Source organism: Aspergillus caelatus, assembly GCF_009193585.1.
Source record: "Aspergillus caelatus strain CBS 763.97 unplaced genomic scaffold BDV27scaffold_105, whole genome shotgun sequence".
Classification (NCBI taxonomy): Eukaryota; Fungi; Ascomycota; class Eurotiomycetes; order Eurotiales; family Aspergillaceae; genus Aspergillus; species Aspergillus caelatus.
This window is the reverse complement of record NW_022475368.1, coordinates 47,712-61,228: the sequence shown is the minus strand read 5'-3', so window position 1 is coordinate 61,228 and position 13,517 is coordinate 47,712. Positions and strand designations below refer to the sequence as shown.

Sequence of the window (13,517 nt, the reverse complement as noted above, 5' to 3'; positions counted from 1 at the left end):
AGGAAGCATGATTGTGCTGCATTGCGAGCTACAATCATAACACGGTATAGTAGGTGGTTCACATAGGGTATATTCCAACTAGACAAATAAGAATAGGGTTGTATCTAGTATCCGTCATGAAAAAAACAAGGTTATGCAACGTGACTGAAAATAATCGCTAAAATACTAGTTTATATTTCCTTCCCCACTCTATCCAAAGACGATGGTTCTCACTTCAATGCTTTCCCGTCCCTTGGCATCAGGAGCCGTGCGAGGGTCGACAAAGGCAGTGTGAGGCACACGTTCCGCCATGCCCTCCTCGGTGTCCGAACATTTCAGAAGCAGTCTCTCATCATCATCCACTCCGGAAAGATACTTCCACTCTGCATTTGGATTGTGTCGCACGCCCATAATCTCGCCACTAAAATGAGGATAGCGATGCTCAATCTTGGCGAAGTCCGTGTCGCCCAAAGTCGCAGCGCTGGCAAAAGCGAGGGGGAACGATTCAACCGCGCCATTTATCGGCCTCCAGACGTTGATAATACGATACCGTCCGCGGAGCAGCTTTTCCGCTTCTTCGGGATCAGTAACGTGTCGACGGACTCGCTGCGCTGCGGACCATCTGGTTTGGTCCCCATGGGCTTGCCGGACAGGTTGACGTGACGCCTTGGGATCCGCTCGTCGGATGGTGTGATCAAAGATAATGATTTTATGTGCTCCGGGAACCTTGTCGAGGAGTAGCTTTTCTACCTCGGGGTAATATAACTGTTTGATGGCATCCTCGGAATTGAACGTCTCGTATGTGGTTTGCGAAGGGATATCTTGTAAAACTTGAAATGCGTCGTGGTCTAAAGTGAACTGATCTTCTTGACCTCGGATATCGGTAATATGAACTTTATGTAAGGCTTCGCTGTAGTTGCGCTGCGGCTGACCCTCCGGTGGCTCCTCCACGTAGTTGAAAGGTGCAGAGCCGTCCACGGGGTCTTTATAAAAGACTATCTCAGCCTCGACTGGCCCGCGTGGTACTCGTGGGTTGTTTGCTTGCGCAGGCATATTGGGACTGTTTTGCTATGCCACTAATGTGAAGTATGAAGAGCAGATGGTTAGTCTAGCGATATGACTGAATTAACTAAATTTGGGACATTTGATATCAATATAAATACGAGGAGCTGGTGCCTATTCTAGAAAGGACTGTTATAGCATTACTAAGTCCATCAAGCCATCCGACGTCATACAACCAATGGAGGCCGACGGCGATTGCGCCATGTCGGTGTGATTACTAAAAAGTCTCCGCAGCCCGGCGACTCAAGATATTATAGCCCTACCATTCGAAAACGGGAGCAAGACATCCATGACTTTGCGATCCCCCACCTGCGCTCGAGTATAATGGCTAAGATGTGCTACGGCAGATGACAGTGCTGAAGACCCTAAGGAATATGAAGGTGAAGTCTTCCCAGAGGCAGCTTCTTTTTGAACGCCATTTGTCAAAGCAACCACAAAAATATCTAGGATACCGCCGAGTGTCCCACCCATTTTTGCTCTCGATTATATCTTCAAACTCATGAAGAATAGTCAATACAGAGCTACAAGAAGCTAGTTCTGGGGTGTTCGAGAACGCTGAGAAGATGGACTGCACCCGTTCAGTTTCTTGTTTGTGGACGCTTGGTAATGAGTCTCTTTCCTATATAACGTCGAGATAGTATTAAATCAGCTATTGTTCACTGGCTATAGCATTGGCCAGTTGCTGAGGTATTGGTCACGTGAATTATGCCACCAGTCCCAGCTTCTCTTCCCAGTTTGACCGCTGGCCATATCAACCGCGCGAGGAAGTTTCCGGCAGCCTCTGTGGAAATCATGTCCGGAAGAGCCAGGTTGTAAGCATGACAATTACACACGCCGGCCCGCTTTTCTGCAGCGAAGGTAGACTAGGTCGAAGTGTTTCCGGTTTGTAGTACCACGGCAGAACAAGCCCTTTGGGTAGCTGAGAAGAGAGTAAATAGGCTTCGCAATAGGTTTATTTATACAATATGAATATGATAAAAGATGAAGTTGGCTGAATTCCTTGGTTAGATGATCATGTTACTATGGTTCTATCAACATGACTGTGGAAGAGAAATCACTTAGGAAAGAATAACAGCACTGGGCCTAACTAGGCAGCGTTAATAGAATATAATATCATAAATTGTGTAACGGTGTTAGTATTACTATACTCAAAACACACGTTCTACTTAAGAACCTGGACGCGATTACAGGTTATCTATTTATCATAGTGCAAGTCCTTGCCAGAGCCCCCAGTGGAACAATATGACGCTCAGAGCGATTGCGTGGGTTTCCCACAGAATCTGGACCCTCTTTCTAAAGGGAAAATTGCATTGCCAGTTACTATATAAGAGTCCATTCGAACCGAATGGAAGCCACGCGCAAGCCCAGGGAAAGGTGGTATGGAAATGGATACGGATCTACGCCAGTCACTCGTCGCGCAATTGAGTGGTTATGGCTATACGCAGAACAAGTTCGGACGTGGATAATATAACTCTTTTTTCTCTAGATTTGTTAACATCACTATAACGTGGCAACCGAGCCTCCCGTTGACTCGTGCTGTCCTTTATCTGCTGACTGCGACAATTTCGGCGATGGATGGCCACCATTTGACTTTTGGCCCTGCACCACGCACCCTACAGTTAAAACTCAGGAAGAGACAGGTTCGTCTCTCCAGACGATACAGAGTCAAGAAATGATGACCGGGTATATGCCTCATGTGAAGAGGCATTCAGTGAGTCGCATTACCAGGAGACATCTATTTTCCCAGCAAAGTCGAACTGGCGACAGAATTTGGAAGCGGGAAATTCTCCAGGGGAGCTCCAAATAGGGCATACTTCCCCAGCGATTGCTCAGCCAGACCTTGTCATGGATTGTGGGAGTCCACAGATCACATCTGAAGAGCCATGTTTTACAAGTGAGCACTACAGCGTTCTCTCTCTCCTAGTATCCCAGAAATATCATTTTCAGTGGACTGACTTCTTAATTATAGATGTTTCACCCGAGGGTTCAATTTGAAGCTCTAATCCAGTCGCAACTCGTAAGCGAGGGCCTCGAGGACTCCGATGGTTGAGAATGGTTGCTGATGCACCTCCGCACGCTCCAGAAGAAGGAAACTCCGAAAACGACGTGTCCAGTACAGATAGGTACCAAACAAGCACTCTGTAAGTTGTGTAGGAGGATGGAAAAGGCGGCTTGGTTGGATGTTCCGATACCTTCCCAAAGTCACGACTTGCTCACCGGACGCGCCCTCTGAGCTCGGCTGAGAGAGCAAATGCCGGCTTGCGGAGGAAGCGCAAAGTCAATATATCACCCGCGTGCCATTAAAGCGAATACTGATTTAATTTCAAGTGCGATGGGGGATCACCTTGCCATTCGTGTCGCATCTTACACCAGAAACAATCATGCGTTCGCACAAGTCTTTCCAGTATCGTAAAATCTGGACCGTACAACTACTTTTGTATGTCGAATACTCTCAATTATTTGCCGCGGTGCCTTCTATGCTTTACTAACTAAACGCAGCAAAAGGAGCTTGCGTTCAGTCAGCGTTGGACGGGTCGACTTGGATCAACTTCTGCACCTCCTGGGTGAACCTCGCGGTAGGTTGAACATCTGTGCAAGCCTTGCTTGTGATTCCAGCTATCTTTTCGACCTTGATGAGATATATAGGTTCTTCAGAAACATAGGCGCTGTCAGAATTTATGCAGACTCAACGCTTCTGGAGTTCATAGAACATTCTTCTTTACACCAAATGCACACACATGGGAAACGGATACCATAAATCAAGCCCTATGATCCGACGGGCAAGATTTACGTGAGTTGGAAGCTGCATTAGTGGCGTTTTCATTTGCGCGCTTGAGACAATGTTTCACCAGAACTTTCTTGGTCATTGGAGTAGGATGCAAAGGAGGGCTACATATAGCAGGGTCCCTACAGCCGGAAAGGATAAAAAAAGACCAAGGGATATCAAAAATAACGATGACGATAATATCTTACTTGCTGGTCTCTTATCGCGTATTTTCTGCCCAATTTCCGAACTGGAATTTTCGAACTGGAGGGATTTCGCAAGCTCTAAAGACAAGTTTATACGACAAAGCGGAAACAAATTTCTCAAGAAATGCATATACGGTTTCTTGATGATTTGGGTTATGTGTTGGTGAGATTCCGCCGGCAGGTTTGCGAATGGACATGTGTTGGACTAGCTGGGCAATTGTCCGGCCCAGATCAATGAATGCCACAGCCAGAAGTGCGTCGAGCAGCTCTACCAGACTGGATTCATCTATTACTTTTGTGTTTTGCAGGAAATCCCTCCTTGGTCTATTGCAACAATTTCTAGGGGAACATGGTCTAAGCGATCTGACTCCAATGGGCGTGTGTGGGACGGCTTTTCCAAGGACACTTCGAATTCTGGCTGCCAGACTTGGATGCACAGATGGGTTGTTGAACAGACCATGAGTGCAGTAAGCATAGATTTGGATCATGCTTAGACCAAGGCCGGATTAAACGAAGTACTGTGTCAGCCAAGTATCGAAAATATTAGTCACTACTGCCGGTCTATGCATTATGCTAGACCAAGCAGGCAAATGTGCGTATAGGTGAAAGCCCTACTCTGTACTAGGAGGACAGTGTACCTATTTTTTTAGCCCTGAAATGACATCATGCCCCCCCACCACTACCAGCACTAATGCACCACCAGTGGCACACCGTTCCGAGATTGCCCGTGTGTTGGAGAAGGGGAACAGCGGTTCGAATCATTTTCGTGGCCGGGTTGGTCTGTTCCGTCCGCTCGCGAGATCGGCACCGAGTGGGTCTCTCCGCAAGCCCATAACTGGGGTCGCTCTCTCCATTTTCCGCTGTCCAGGCAGAAATCCGGAGTACACTCGGACCACGTGCAGTCCCTGTGATGGGCCTTGGAGTGAGATTTCTGTTCGGTAGTCTTGGTGGCCGAGGTGTTCTTCCTGCCTATGGTAAAGTGTGTCTCCAGCTGTGCCGCCGTGCAAAACTAGGGCATTCTTCTTCTGGCCTGCGTCATGCCATTTGTTGCCGGCGCCTACTCAGAGTAGTTACGTTTCATTTCCTTGTCCGAGATCGCCATCCCACCGCGACCTTCAGTCCTCTGGTTGCATACAGTCTGTGGGCCATGGCCCACAAGTTGGTGGGTTTTCGGGTGTCCTGCAATGGGTAAACCCGGGCTGTTACTATGACGAGGGGCAGCACCATCGTCCGTGATAACTGTGATGTTTGTATCTTATAGGAAAATGCCTTCTCATTGAGGAATGTGCGGATTTCACGGCGGAGTCGCTCGGAGGCCTGCATCTGTAGAACGCATCGTTGGGGCAGCCAAGAGGGGCCTTTCCGCCTGCCTAACGCGATGATCCGTGATTAATCTCAGAATTCAGAGCATCGGTGCGGCAAAGAGCGATCTGCAGCACGATCCACACGCCGGGACCTCTTCTTGTGGAAATAGATCTGCGGCCGTTGTCAAATATATCATTCTCCGCTGCCCTTCAACGTCCTTCAACAACGGAGACTGTCCTTCCCCGTTCATACAATCTTACCGTCCCCTCCCTCTTTATACACCATGCCTCACGTTTCCAACGGCGTTTCTGTATCCGAAGCCAGGGCTCAGGATGCTTCTCTGCCTGCCGATGCCGAGGGGAACATTGTTGAGGTGCCCTCCACCCGCAGCGCTATCAGCGATGTGCAGATGCAGGCGCTCAGTCTGTCGCCGTCCATGAAGGACCGCCGGGCCTCGCGCAACTCGTTTGGCGTCTCCCTTCCAATCCCCAGATCTTCACGACCCTCACGACTTTCCTCTGTTACAACTGCCAGGGACCACGTGCGGGACATTGTGGCTTCCGAAGTGCAAGACAAGGCAGCGGAGAAAGTTAAGGCTGTCAAGAACATGGCGTTTTGCTTTGACATTGACGGTGTGCTGGCACACGGAAATATCGGTCTTCAGGAGGCTAAGGAGGCTCTCAGGATCTTAAATGGTGATAATGAGCTAGGTATTAATGACCCGCCTTGCGATTCAGACTCGGTACGTTGCTAACATCAGCCAGGCATCCAATTCCCCTATATCCTCCTCACCAACGGTGGCGGCAAGACCGAAGAAGCTCGCTGCGCACAGCTCTCGGATGTTCTGGGTCACCCTATCTCGACCAACCAGTTCATCCAGTCGCACACACCCATGCAGGCCTTGGCGGAGTATTACGAGAACGTCCTGGTCTGCGGTGGTGAGGGCTTTAACATTCGCAAGGTTGCAGAGAGCTATGGCTTCAAGAATGTAGTACACCCCAAGGACATTCTGGCATGGGACCCGACAATCTCGCTCTGCCGCAACTTCACCGAGGAAGAACGAGCACAGGCCAAGCCACGCGACTTCTCAGAGTTCAAGTTCGACGCCATTCTGGTGCTTGCCGAGTCGTACGACATGTCGACCGACTTCCAGATCATTCTGGACCTGCTGCTGAGTGCAAACGGCAAGCTCATGTCCTGGGCCAAGGACCCTGCCAGTAAAAATGCCATCGCTCGCCATATCCCAATCTACTTCTCGCAAGGCGATCTGCTCTCCCCAACAGAGCACAAGGGCGCGCCACGCCTTCACCTAGGTGCTTTCCGCGTTGCCCTGGAAGCGCAGTACAAAGCCCTCACCGGGCTTGACCTCGACCGTCTCGTCTATGGTAAGCCCGAGCGTGCTACCTACATCTGCGCCGATGAGGTGTTCAAGAACTGGATGGAGGAGATCCACAATGAGAGGCGTCTGCCAGAGAACATCTACATGATCGGTGATAACCCTCAGTCCGATATCATCGGCGGTAACCTCTATGGCTGGAACACATGCCTGGTCCGCACAGGAGTTTTCCGCGGCGAAGGCAACGACGCCAACAACCCAGCCAACTTTGGTGTGTTTGACCACGTCCTCGATGCCGTCAAGGCTGCCATCCGCAAGGAACTGGGCGAGGACTTCAAGTTCAAATGGGACCCCCAAAACCTCGCTCCTAACGGTGGCGGCTCAGCTGTCGAATGAAGCTGAGTTTAACGCGTCCTTCTGCCTGATTTCTTGCCATGTTGAATGTCGCATTGTTCCATTTAGATGCCACGATTTTCTATTTTGTTTGCATGTTTTATTGGTGACCGCTTAGCAGCTCAGAACACCACCATGCTTGATTTTTTTTTTTTTTTGTTTTCTTTCATTTATTGGGGACTAACTATGTTTTTGGTAACATGCCCATTTTGATAGAGGCTAGATTTTGTCACTTTGACATTGATAGAATTTACGGATACCCTTTATACATGAGCATAGATGTTGCTCACGTTATTCTATCCCAATGCAAGTTTGTGCAGATCTATATCATGTCCTTGCTAAGACACTCCCGTGCTAAGGCAAGTGGTCGATGCTTATTATATAACTGCCGCCGTGGCACGACTTGGTTAATCGGTCAATATCTGCTTATCAGAGCATTTGGCGATGATGCGACACGCGTAATCTAACCAGCCGGACGGCTGTTCCTTGAAAGCTAGTTGCTTGATTTTGATAGCTACAAATTTACGGAACAATTATCATGAATGTGTGTTTATCTGCTCTATTCTGGATACTGTTCTATAACCCGACGGAAAAAGAAAGAAACGATCGCGGCGCCTTGATTTTGACAGCCTGCAGCTGCAATTCTTAGGCCGTCCCAGTGCATCTAAACATATACATATATCTCTCCGCTGCTTCTTGCATGCTATTTGTTCCCAGCCTCAATTGCTGCTGTGATAGGAACTCGACGTGAAAATTGCTGCCTGGCAAAAGTGGCATATATGTCGTTGATATTGACTTTCACCACTCCTGCCCCGATGCACCGGTCATATATTTTCTTAGTAAAGGATCCGCGCCATGAAGGACGAGACGAACCCGCTCACCAACCGCAGCATGAACTCGCTCCAGTCTCTCGTACTCCAGCCTGATGCCGCGCGGTTCATATTCACCATGGCCGTCCCCAAAGGCAGGAGCCAGCATTTCAATCCCAGGCGCAACAAACTCCTCTGCTTGCTCTAGTGTTGTCAAGACACCCTCAAGATCAACAGCCTCTGCAGCGCCATCCTCCACCACCTTCAATCCTTCCGGTTCGGCCTCGGTTGCGACTCCGAGCGCGTGGCAGTACACCACAAGGTTCCTTTTGTCATTGATAGACTATCCTCCTTCTCGTAGTGGCTCATATCGCACATAATGCTGTCAACCCCGCCAGGGATACTAGCAGCCTGTCGCACTAGCTCAGGCGTTTGCGCATGGTCCAAATGCAAAATCATGGGTACAGTAGCGGAGTGGCAGAGGTCCGCCGCAGCACTCACCAGCGCGATACCGGCATAACCATCTTCCTCGCAATCACCCCCTTTTCAGCACATCCATCAGGAACATGTCCAGGACTGAATCCGGGGAAAATATCTTCGTCCACGGCTCTTCATAATTTAGAATCACCCTGATTCTATATTATATTATTAAGCTGAAAATATTCTGGGAGTGACTGGAGCTACAGTATCTCCTCGCTGAGCAATTGGTAAATAACCCAGAGTGAATACAGAGTACTTATGATGTTCCATTTGTGTACTAGTAGTTTCCAGTGGATAAACATATATGTCTGCATACATGCTGACACTTTCAAGATAAGGGGTTGCCATTGATATCAGGTATAATTGTTCCTATACATTGGCGTTGATGGGTAGGACAGACAAGCACCTATGCCTTCGGCACCTCAACACATTGGTCACCTCGTCGAGTGGAGAGTATACAACAATCTTTATCTGTATGGTTACAATTGTTAGTCACGTTCATTTCTTCTCTCCCATCCTGGACGTACTCACCTGAAGGGTCCAACTCTACAGATTCTCCTGGATTAAATAGTACATTTCTGTCGAACTTGTACTCAGTTGGGCCGTCCGGACGAATAATAGTAATTGCTTCAACGACTTCATGGATGGCCATTCGACAAGGGATCTCATGCCTACCAATTCTAGCTCGCTCCTCTCCGAGTATAATTATAGGGTTTGCAACAAAACGGGCACCGGGCATGGTGAAAATAGGGTTGGTACAAAGGTACGAAGAATGGAATTTTGTGAGTATAGAATAGTGATATTGATTCGCAAATCTACAGCTACCGATGATAGGCCCTGTTTATAACTAGTTATATCTGGGGAATGCGCTGCTAGGAGATCCATACTCCGCCTCGTAGGACCATTCTTTGTCCGTGCTTATCGGCAGTAATAACCGCGTTCTATCTTACCACAAGAGGTATTGTATGAGTCACTACCGAACTTAATTTACATTTAAATAGTGAGTTTCCGAGGATTTGTCCATCGAGTTCCGCTGTTGACAAGACGCATATTGACAGTTAGATAAACTATGCCCCAATGAGAAATGGACTTGGGCTCCACCGAGCCGAGTAAGGATCATGGATCAGTGGAAATGTAACCCCGATGTCGATGACTAACCACATGATTAAATCATTTTTGCAGTATATACAAATTAGGGCCTAGCGACAAAATATTGCCGTATGTAAGATCCGGGATATACTCAGTATGGTCTCTTGAGCGAACCCGAACGCATTCGTCAAGTTTCACCCTGGACTTCAGCTCACATCATGGAGCAGCTGCTGTTCACATCACCATCGTCCTTGTGAAGACAATACTCTAGTTCATACGTTTACAACTTCCTACAATGGATTTCTTCGGACACATTCCTAGAACTAGCCGATGAATAATTAGATCCAACCACCATCTCCCTATAGTTTCTTCATAGAGGTAATAGATATGTTTAGAGTGATCAAGCATCTGCAAATATTCCATAGCCTGTGTCATTCAATGGTCTATGGGTACGGTCTGAAAAACTAACATAAGTACCAAAATACTTGGGTAAGCCAGATAGTAGCCATGGGTTTCTGAAGTGGACATACTACTGTCACATGTCCGGAAGTAAATATATACTTGAATGGATGGACAATGCAACTGACACCCCCATGCGAAAGGCGGACTCACCTTCATTTTAGGTGTAATCTAAATATAATTGGTTCAAAATACATCTTTATTTGTGACATTTGGTATCTTGTTTGTCTGTCTCATCATGCATGTGAGTATACATACTAGACGGAGTGTTAGTAAATCCGAATCCGCATGCGGACATCAGGCCAGCGGGATCTCTGGTAATAACAGCAACAATGTCAGCTTAATTCCAACCATCAGCATGATAAAGACTGTCTCGCTAAGCTGGAGAAACTTAGTCCTACGAAAGCATTGGAATGGACACAGTCAATGTCATAACATACGCCCTTTTTCGCTGTTTTCTTTGGGCGGGAGACAGTCGCCCCACCCCCCAGATTTATACATTGAAACGGACAGTGGATCATGTGTGCAGCCATTCATCATCTCCCGTTCCAGGATCCGAATAATTGACAGGGCCAGATGAACGTATCCCTGAGGAAGACCTATATCGTTACACGAGGTGTCGATGGCTGTAAGAATGCACGCAGCATTTATTTTGGTTATGCAAGCTTGCTCATTAATCAAACTCTTAGGTACAATGAGGAAAGGGAGCTCAGCAAACGCTATGTGAAATTTGACCTCCAAGAGCTCATTCGAGCCGCACTCGATGTTAGTGAGGGTTCGAGATATTGTAAGCGTCATATTAACTCAGTCCACATATATAGCTGCTAATTTGTCTGATAGGCACCCGAGTCCTAAAGTGCTCGGAGGGCTTACACAACAAAGCGCTCATACTGACAATGGATAACGGCGTCGAGGTTTTTACAAAGCTCCCAAATCCAAGTGCAGGGCCGGCGCGATACACGACAGCCTCGGAGGTTGCCACATATGATATGGTATGATGAATATCTATATCTATATTTCGTTATGATCGTACAAAACATCATAGCTTCGTGAGGTGTTCAAACTTCCCTCACCTCGAATTCTCGCGTGGTCAACAGATGCGACAAATAACTCTGTGGGAGCGGAGTATATTATTCAAGAGAAGGTACAGGGTGTACGGCTTGGTTCTGTTTGGAATCAATGGCCGCGAGAAGAGAGGGTCAGGTTAATTAGGCAGGTTGTTGACATGGAGAATAAGCTGACTACCGTCGCCTTCCCCTGGCATGGTTGCATTTACTATAAAGATGACCTTCTTTCCTTGACTGGGGATGCAAAAGCGCTGACCGTGGATTCCATCGCACCGGAAGTTCTTGAACGTTTTGCTATAGGCCCGCTCACTTCAGCTGAGCTATGGACCGGGGCTAGGAAGGACATGAAGTTGGACCGTGGCCCCTGTGGGTAATCCAGACACTTATCCCCCAAATAGAGAGGCTGATGGTATATACGCAGGGCTCAGTCCAATTCAGTACGCCCAGGCATTGGGGAGCAACGAGATAGCATGGATCAAATCATATGCCAAATCCAGAATGAACTACTATAGGTCAATGGAAGATCAAGAACGTCCCGAAGACGGACTCACCCTTCTCACTCAATACATGGACGCGGCCTCTTACCTGGTTCCCTCATCAAACGATGAAGCAGCAAGTTCAAATATCCTATGGCACCCAGATCTTCATCTGGACAATGTATACGTGGACCCTAACACCCATGATATTACAAGCATAATAGATTGGCAATCCGCGTGCGTTGCCCCTTTGTTCTACCAGTCCGGCGTTCCGAGAATGTTTCGACACCCCGGCCCGGTCCGAGAGGGCTGGGTCATTCCTGAAAAACCCGAGAACTTTGACAGTCTCAGTGAAGAAGAGCAGAATAAGATCCAGGGGGATTTGGAGAGCGAGACAATGCATAAATACTACGAAGCTCAAGCATACAAACGAGCACCGCGTCACTGGGCTGTCCTTCAACAGAAGACGGTTCCCATCATGCGCAAGCCTGCTTGGCTGGTGACTGGTGTATGGGAAAGGCAAAACGTTTTCTTCCTTCGACAGCCACTTATTGCACTTGCTGCGTATTGGGAAGAGATCTCTTCAGACAGCGGGCTACCCTGTCCACTTCAATTTACGAAAACTGACCTCCAGCTTTACTCGGAGGAAGAAGAGACCATTGATGGTGTTGGTCAGCTGCTCACGATACTTCATGATCAAGCATTGCTTCCTCATGATGGCATGGTCAGATCTAATGACTATGAAGCCGCGGTCAATATTAGTCGGAAGGTAAAAGAGATTTTCCTTGGGTTGGCTCAAGACGAAACTGAGAGAGAGCTATTTTCCAAGCTCTGGCCCTATCAAGAGACTGAAGATTAACTATTGCGATGGGCCGAGCAATCGTCAATCAACCGTTATGACGGTTGTTAAGCTTCCGATGGACACCGAAAAGATAAATTTTAAAATATCTCCGCTTATGTATATTCCGATTATTTATAGTTCATTAATGCTGAGGGGTTTTATTTTTGTCGCTTCAGCACCGTAAGTCTGGGTATATTAAACATAGTCTGCTATTACATAGAGGTCGCGGTTAATCCCAAGGTGTACATCAACATCGCTGGCAGCAGTACACATAGCGATGTGGGCAAGGAGAAATGTAGAGCTTAATCGCATATCAAAAGTCCCCATTCGACTAGGTTTGCATGAGACTGAATCCAACAGTCACCGTTCCCCCAAAGTGCTCTTCGTACATCTTTTCCTCAGCTCACTGAGCATCCATCCAAACTTTGGGTCTTCGATAACTCCAAGAATCTCAAAGACCTTTTCATCTGATAGAGACTCAATATATGCTCCGTACTCGTCTGTGAACTTCTGTAGAAAAGAAAGGATTCTCTCACTATATCAGGGTCAGTTATGCCATAAAGAAATAATCCACCCTATTTTCACTTACTCTGAGTAGCGTTCATCGTCCTCCGCATCATCCCCAGAGTATCTTTCATAAATGTCCTTCAAATGCATCAATACAAGACAGCTACCAAAAGCCCGACAAATATCATCTAGATCCTCGCCAGCCCGTTCAGGTACGATCCGGAAGCGATGATCTTTGAATGTATGCAAGCCAACAAGCTTACTGCATAATTGACGAATCGGAAGCTCACGAAGCGAGTCATCATATAGCATGCTTTCGTGCTCAAGGTTAATCTGGTACTCGATCATTAATCACTTTTTCTAGGAATAATACAAATCTTTCTCCATTCTTTCCATAGATAACAAAAAGAGCCAAATGAGAGAGAGGAGTTTAGGCATACATGAACAGCTTTCAGTGCTGGTCCTTCGTAGTTTTCGTCAATGCTAATGCATGTGCATGACCACTCACAACTATCTCTTCCATAAGATCTAGATAAGAATGCGTCGATATCTGATTTGGTCAACGAATAATCTGGTGATTGACATAGTAGAAGCGTGCGGACAGAGAGACGCTTCGTGGATGATTTGAGGTAGAGTCCGTAGACTGCAGCAACTAGGGTTGCTAGAGTTGAGTTGTTCGTTATTAGGTAGGTGACTCCGTAGCTTACGAGGGTTTCCATTTTATTCCTCAGAGGTGCATAGGCA

General features: G+C 47.5%; 5 protein-coding genes across 5 annotated transcripts; 2 read left to right on the top strand and 3 right to left on the bottom strand.

Annotated features, from left to right (window-relative positions):
* Positions 1 to 49: 49 nt before the first annotated feature.
* Positions 50 to 1,102, bottom strand: BDV27DRAFT_129467 (uncharacterized protein). Its single transcript, XM_032067204.1, has one exon. The coding sequence runs from the start codon at positions 1,030 to 1,032 to the stop codon at positions 190 to 192; it is 843 nt and encodes a 280-aa protein (XP_031926856.1). The 5' UTR covers positions 1,033 to 1,102; the 3' UTR covers positions 50 to 189.
* A 3,797-nt stretch (positions 1,103 to 4,899) lies between these two features.
* On the top strand, positions 4,900 to 7,563 carry BDV27DRAFT_129464 (HAD-like domain-containing protein). Its single transcript, XM_032067203.1, has 2 exons — positions 4,900 to 6,026; positions 6,081 to 7,563. Exons 1-2 carry the CDS (start codon positions 5,600 to 5,602, stop codon positions 7,046 to 7,048), a joined length of 1,395 nt encoding a protein of 464 aa, XP_031926855.1. The 5' UTR covers positions 4,900 to 5,599; the 3' UTR covers positions 7,049 to 7,563.
* Positions 7,564 to 7,843: 280 nt separating this feature from the next.
* BDV27DRAFT_158474 (uncharacterized protein) lies at positions 7,844 to 9,073 on the bottom strand (the record flags this gene model as incomplete). Its single annotated transcript, XM_032072691.1, has 3 exons — positions 7,844 to 8,180; positions 8,231 to 8,396; positions 8,866 to 9,073. The coding sequence occupies 3 exons, from the start codon at positions 9,071 to 9,073 to the stop codon at positions 7,844 to 7,846; spliced, it is 711 nt and encodes a 236-aa protein (XP_031926854.1).
* A 33-nt stretch (positions 9,074 to 9,106) lies between these two features.
* BDV27DRAFT_165242 (kinase-like domain-containing protein) lies at positions 9,107 to 12,362 on the top strand (the record flags this gene model as incomplete). Its single annotated transcript, XM_032073873.1, has 5 exons — positions 9,107 to 9,120; positions 10,572 to 10,669; positions 10,723 to 10,874; positions 10,928 to 11,315; positions 11,371 to 12,362. The coding sequence occupies 5 exons, from the start codon at positions 9,107 to 9,109 to the stop codon at positions 12,282 to 12,284; spliced, it is 1,566 nt and encodes a 521-aa protein (XP_031926853.1). The 3' UTR covers positions 12,285 to 12,362.
* Positions 12,363 to 12,626: 264 nt separating this feature from the next.
* On the bottom strand, positions 12,627 to 13,085 carry BDV27DRAFT_158472 (uncharacterized protein; the record flags this gene model as incomplete). Its single annotated transcript, XM_032072690.1, has 2 exons — positions 12,627 to 12,801; positions 12,856 to 13,085. 2 exons carry the CDS (start codon positions 13,083 to 13,085, stop codon positions 12,627 to 12,629), a joined length of 405 nt encoding a protein of 134 aa, XP_031926852.1.
* Between the last annotated feature and the right edge of the window lie 432 nt (positions 13,086 to 13,517).

Excerpts from the sequence above, each read along its gene's own strand:
- BDV27DRAFT_129467 (XM_032067204.1), bottom strand. The coding sequence starts at position 1,032 with ATGCCTGCGCAAGCAAACAACCCACGAGTACCACGCGGGCCAGTCGAG.
- BDV27DRAFT_129464 (XM_032067203.1), top strand. The coding sequence starts at position 5,600 with ATGCCTCACGTTTCCAACGGCGTTTCTGTATCCGAAGCCAGGGCTCAG. Across the intron at positions 6,027-6,080 it reads AAATGGTGATAATGAGCTAG|GCATCCAATTCCCCTATATC; the intron begins GTATTAATGACC and ends AACATCAGCCAG.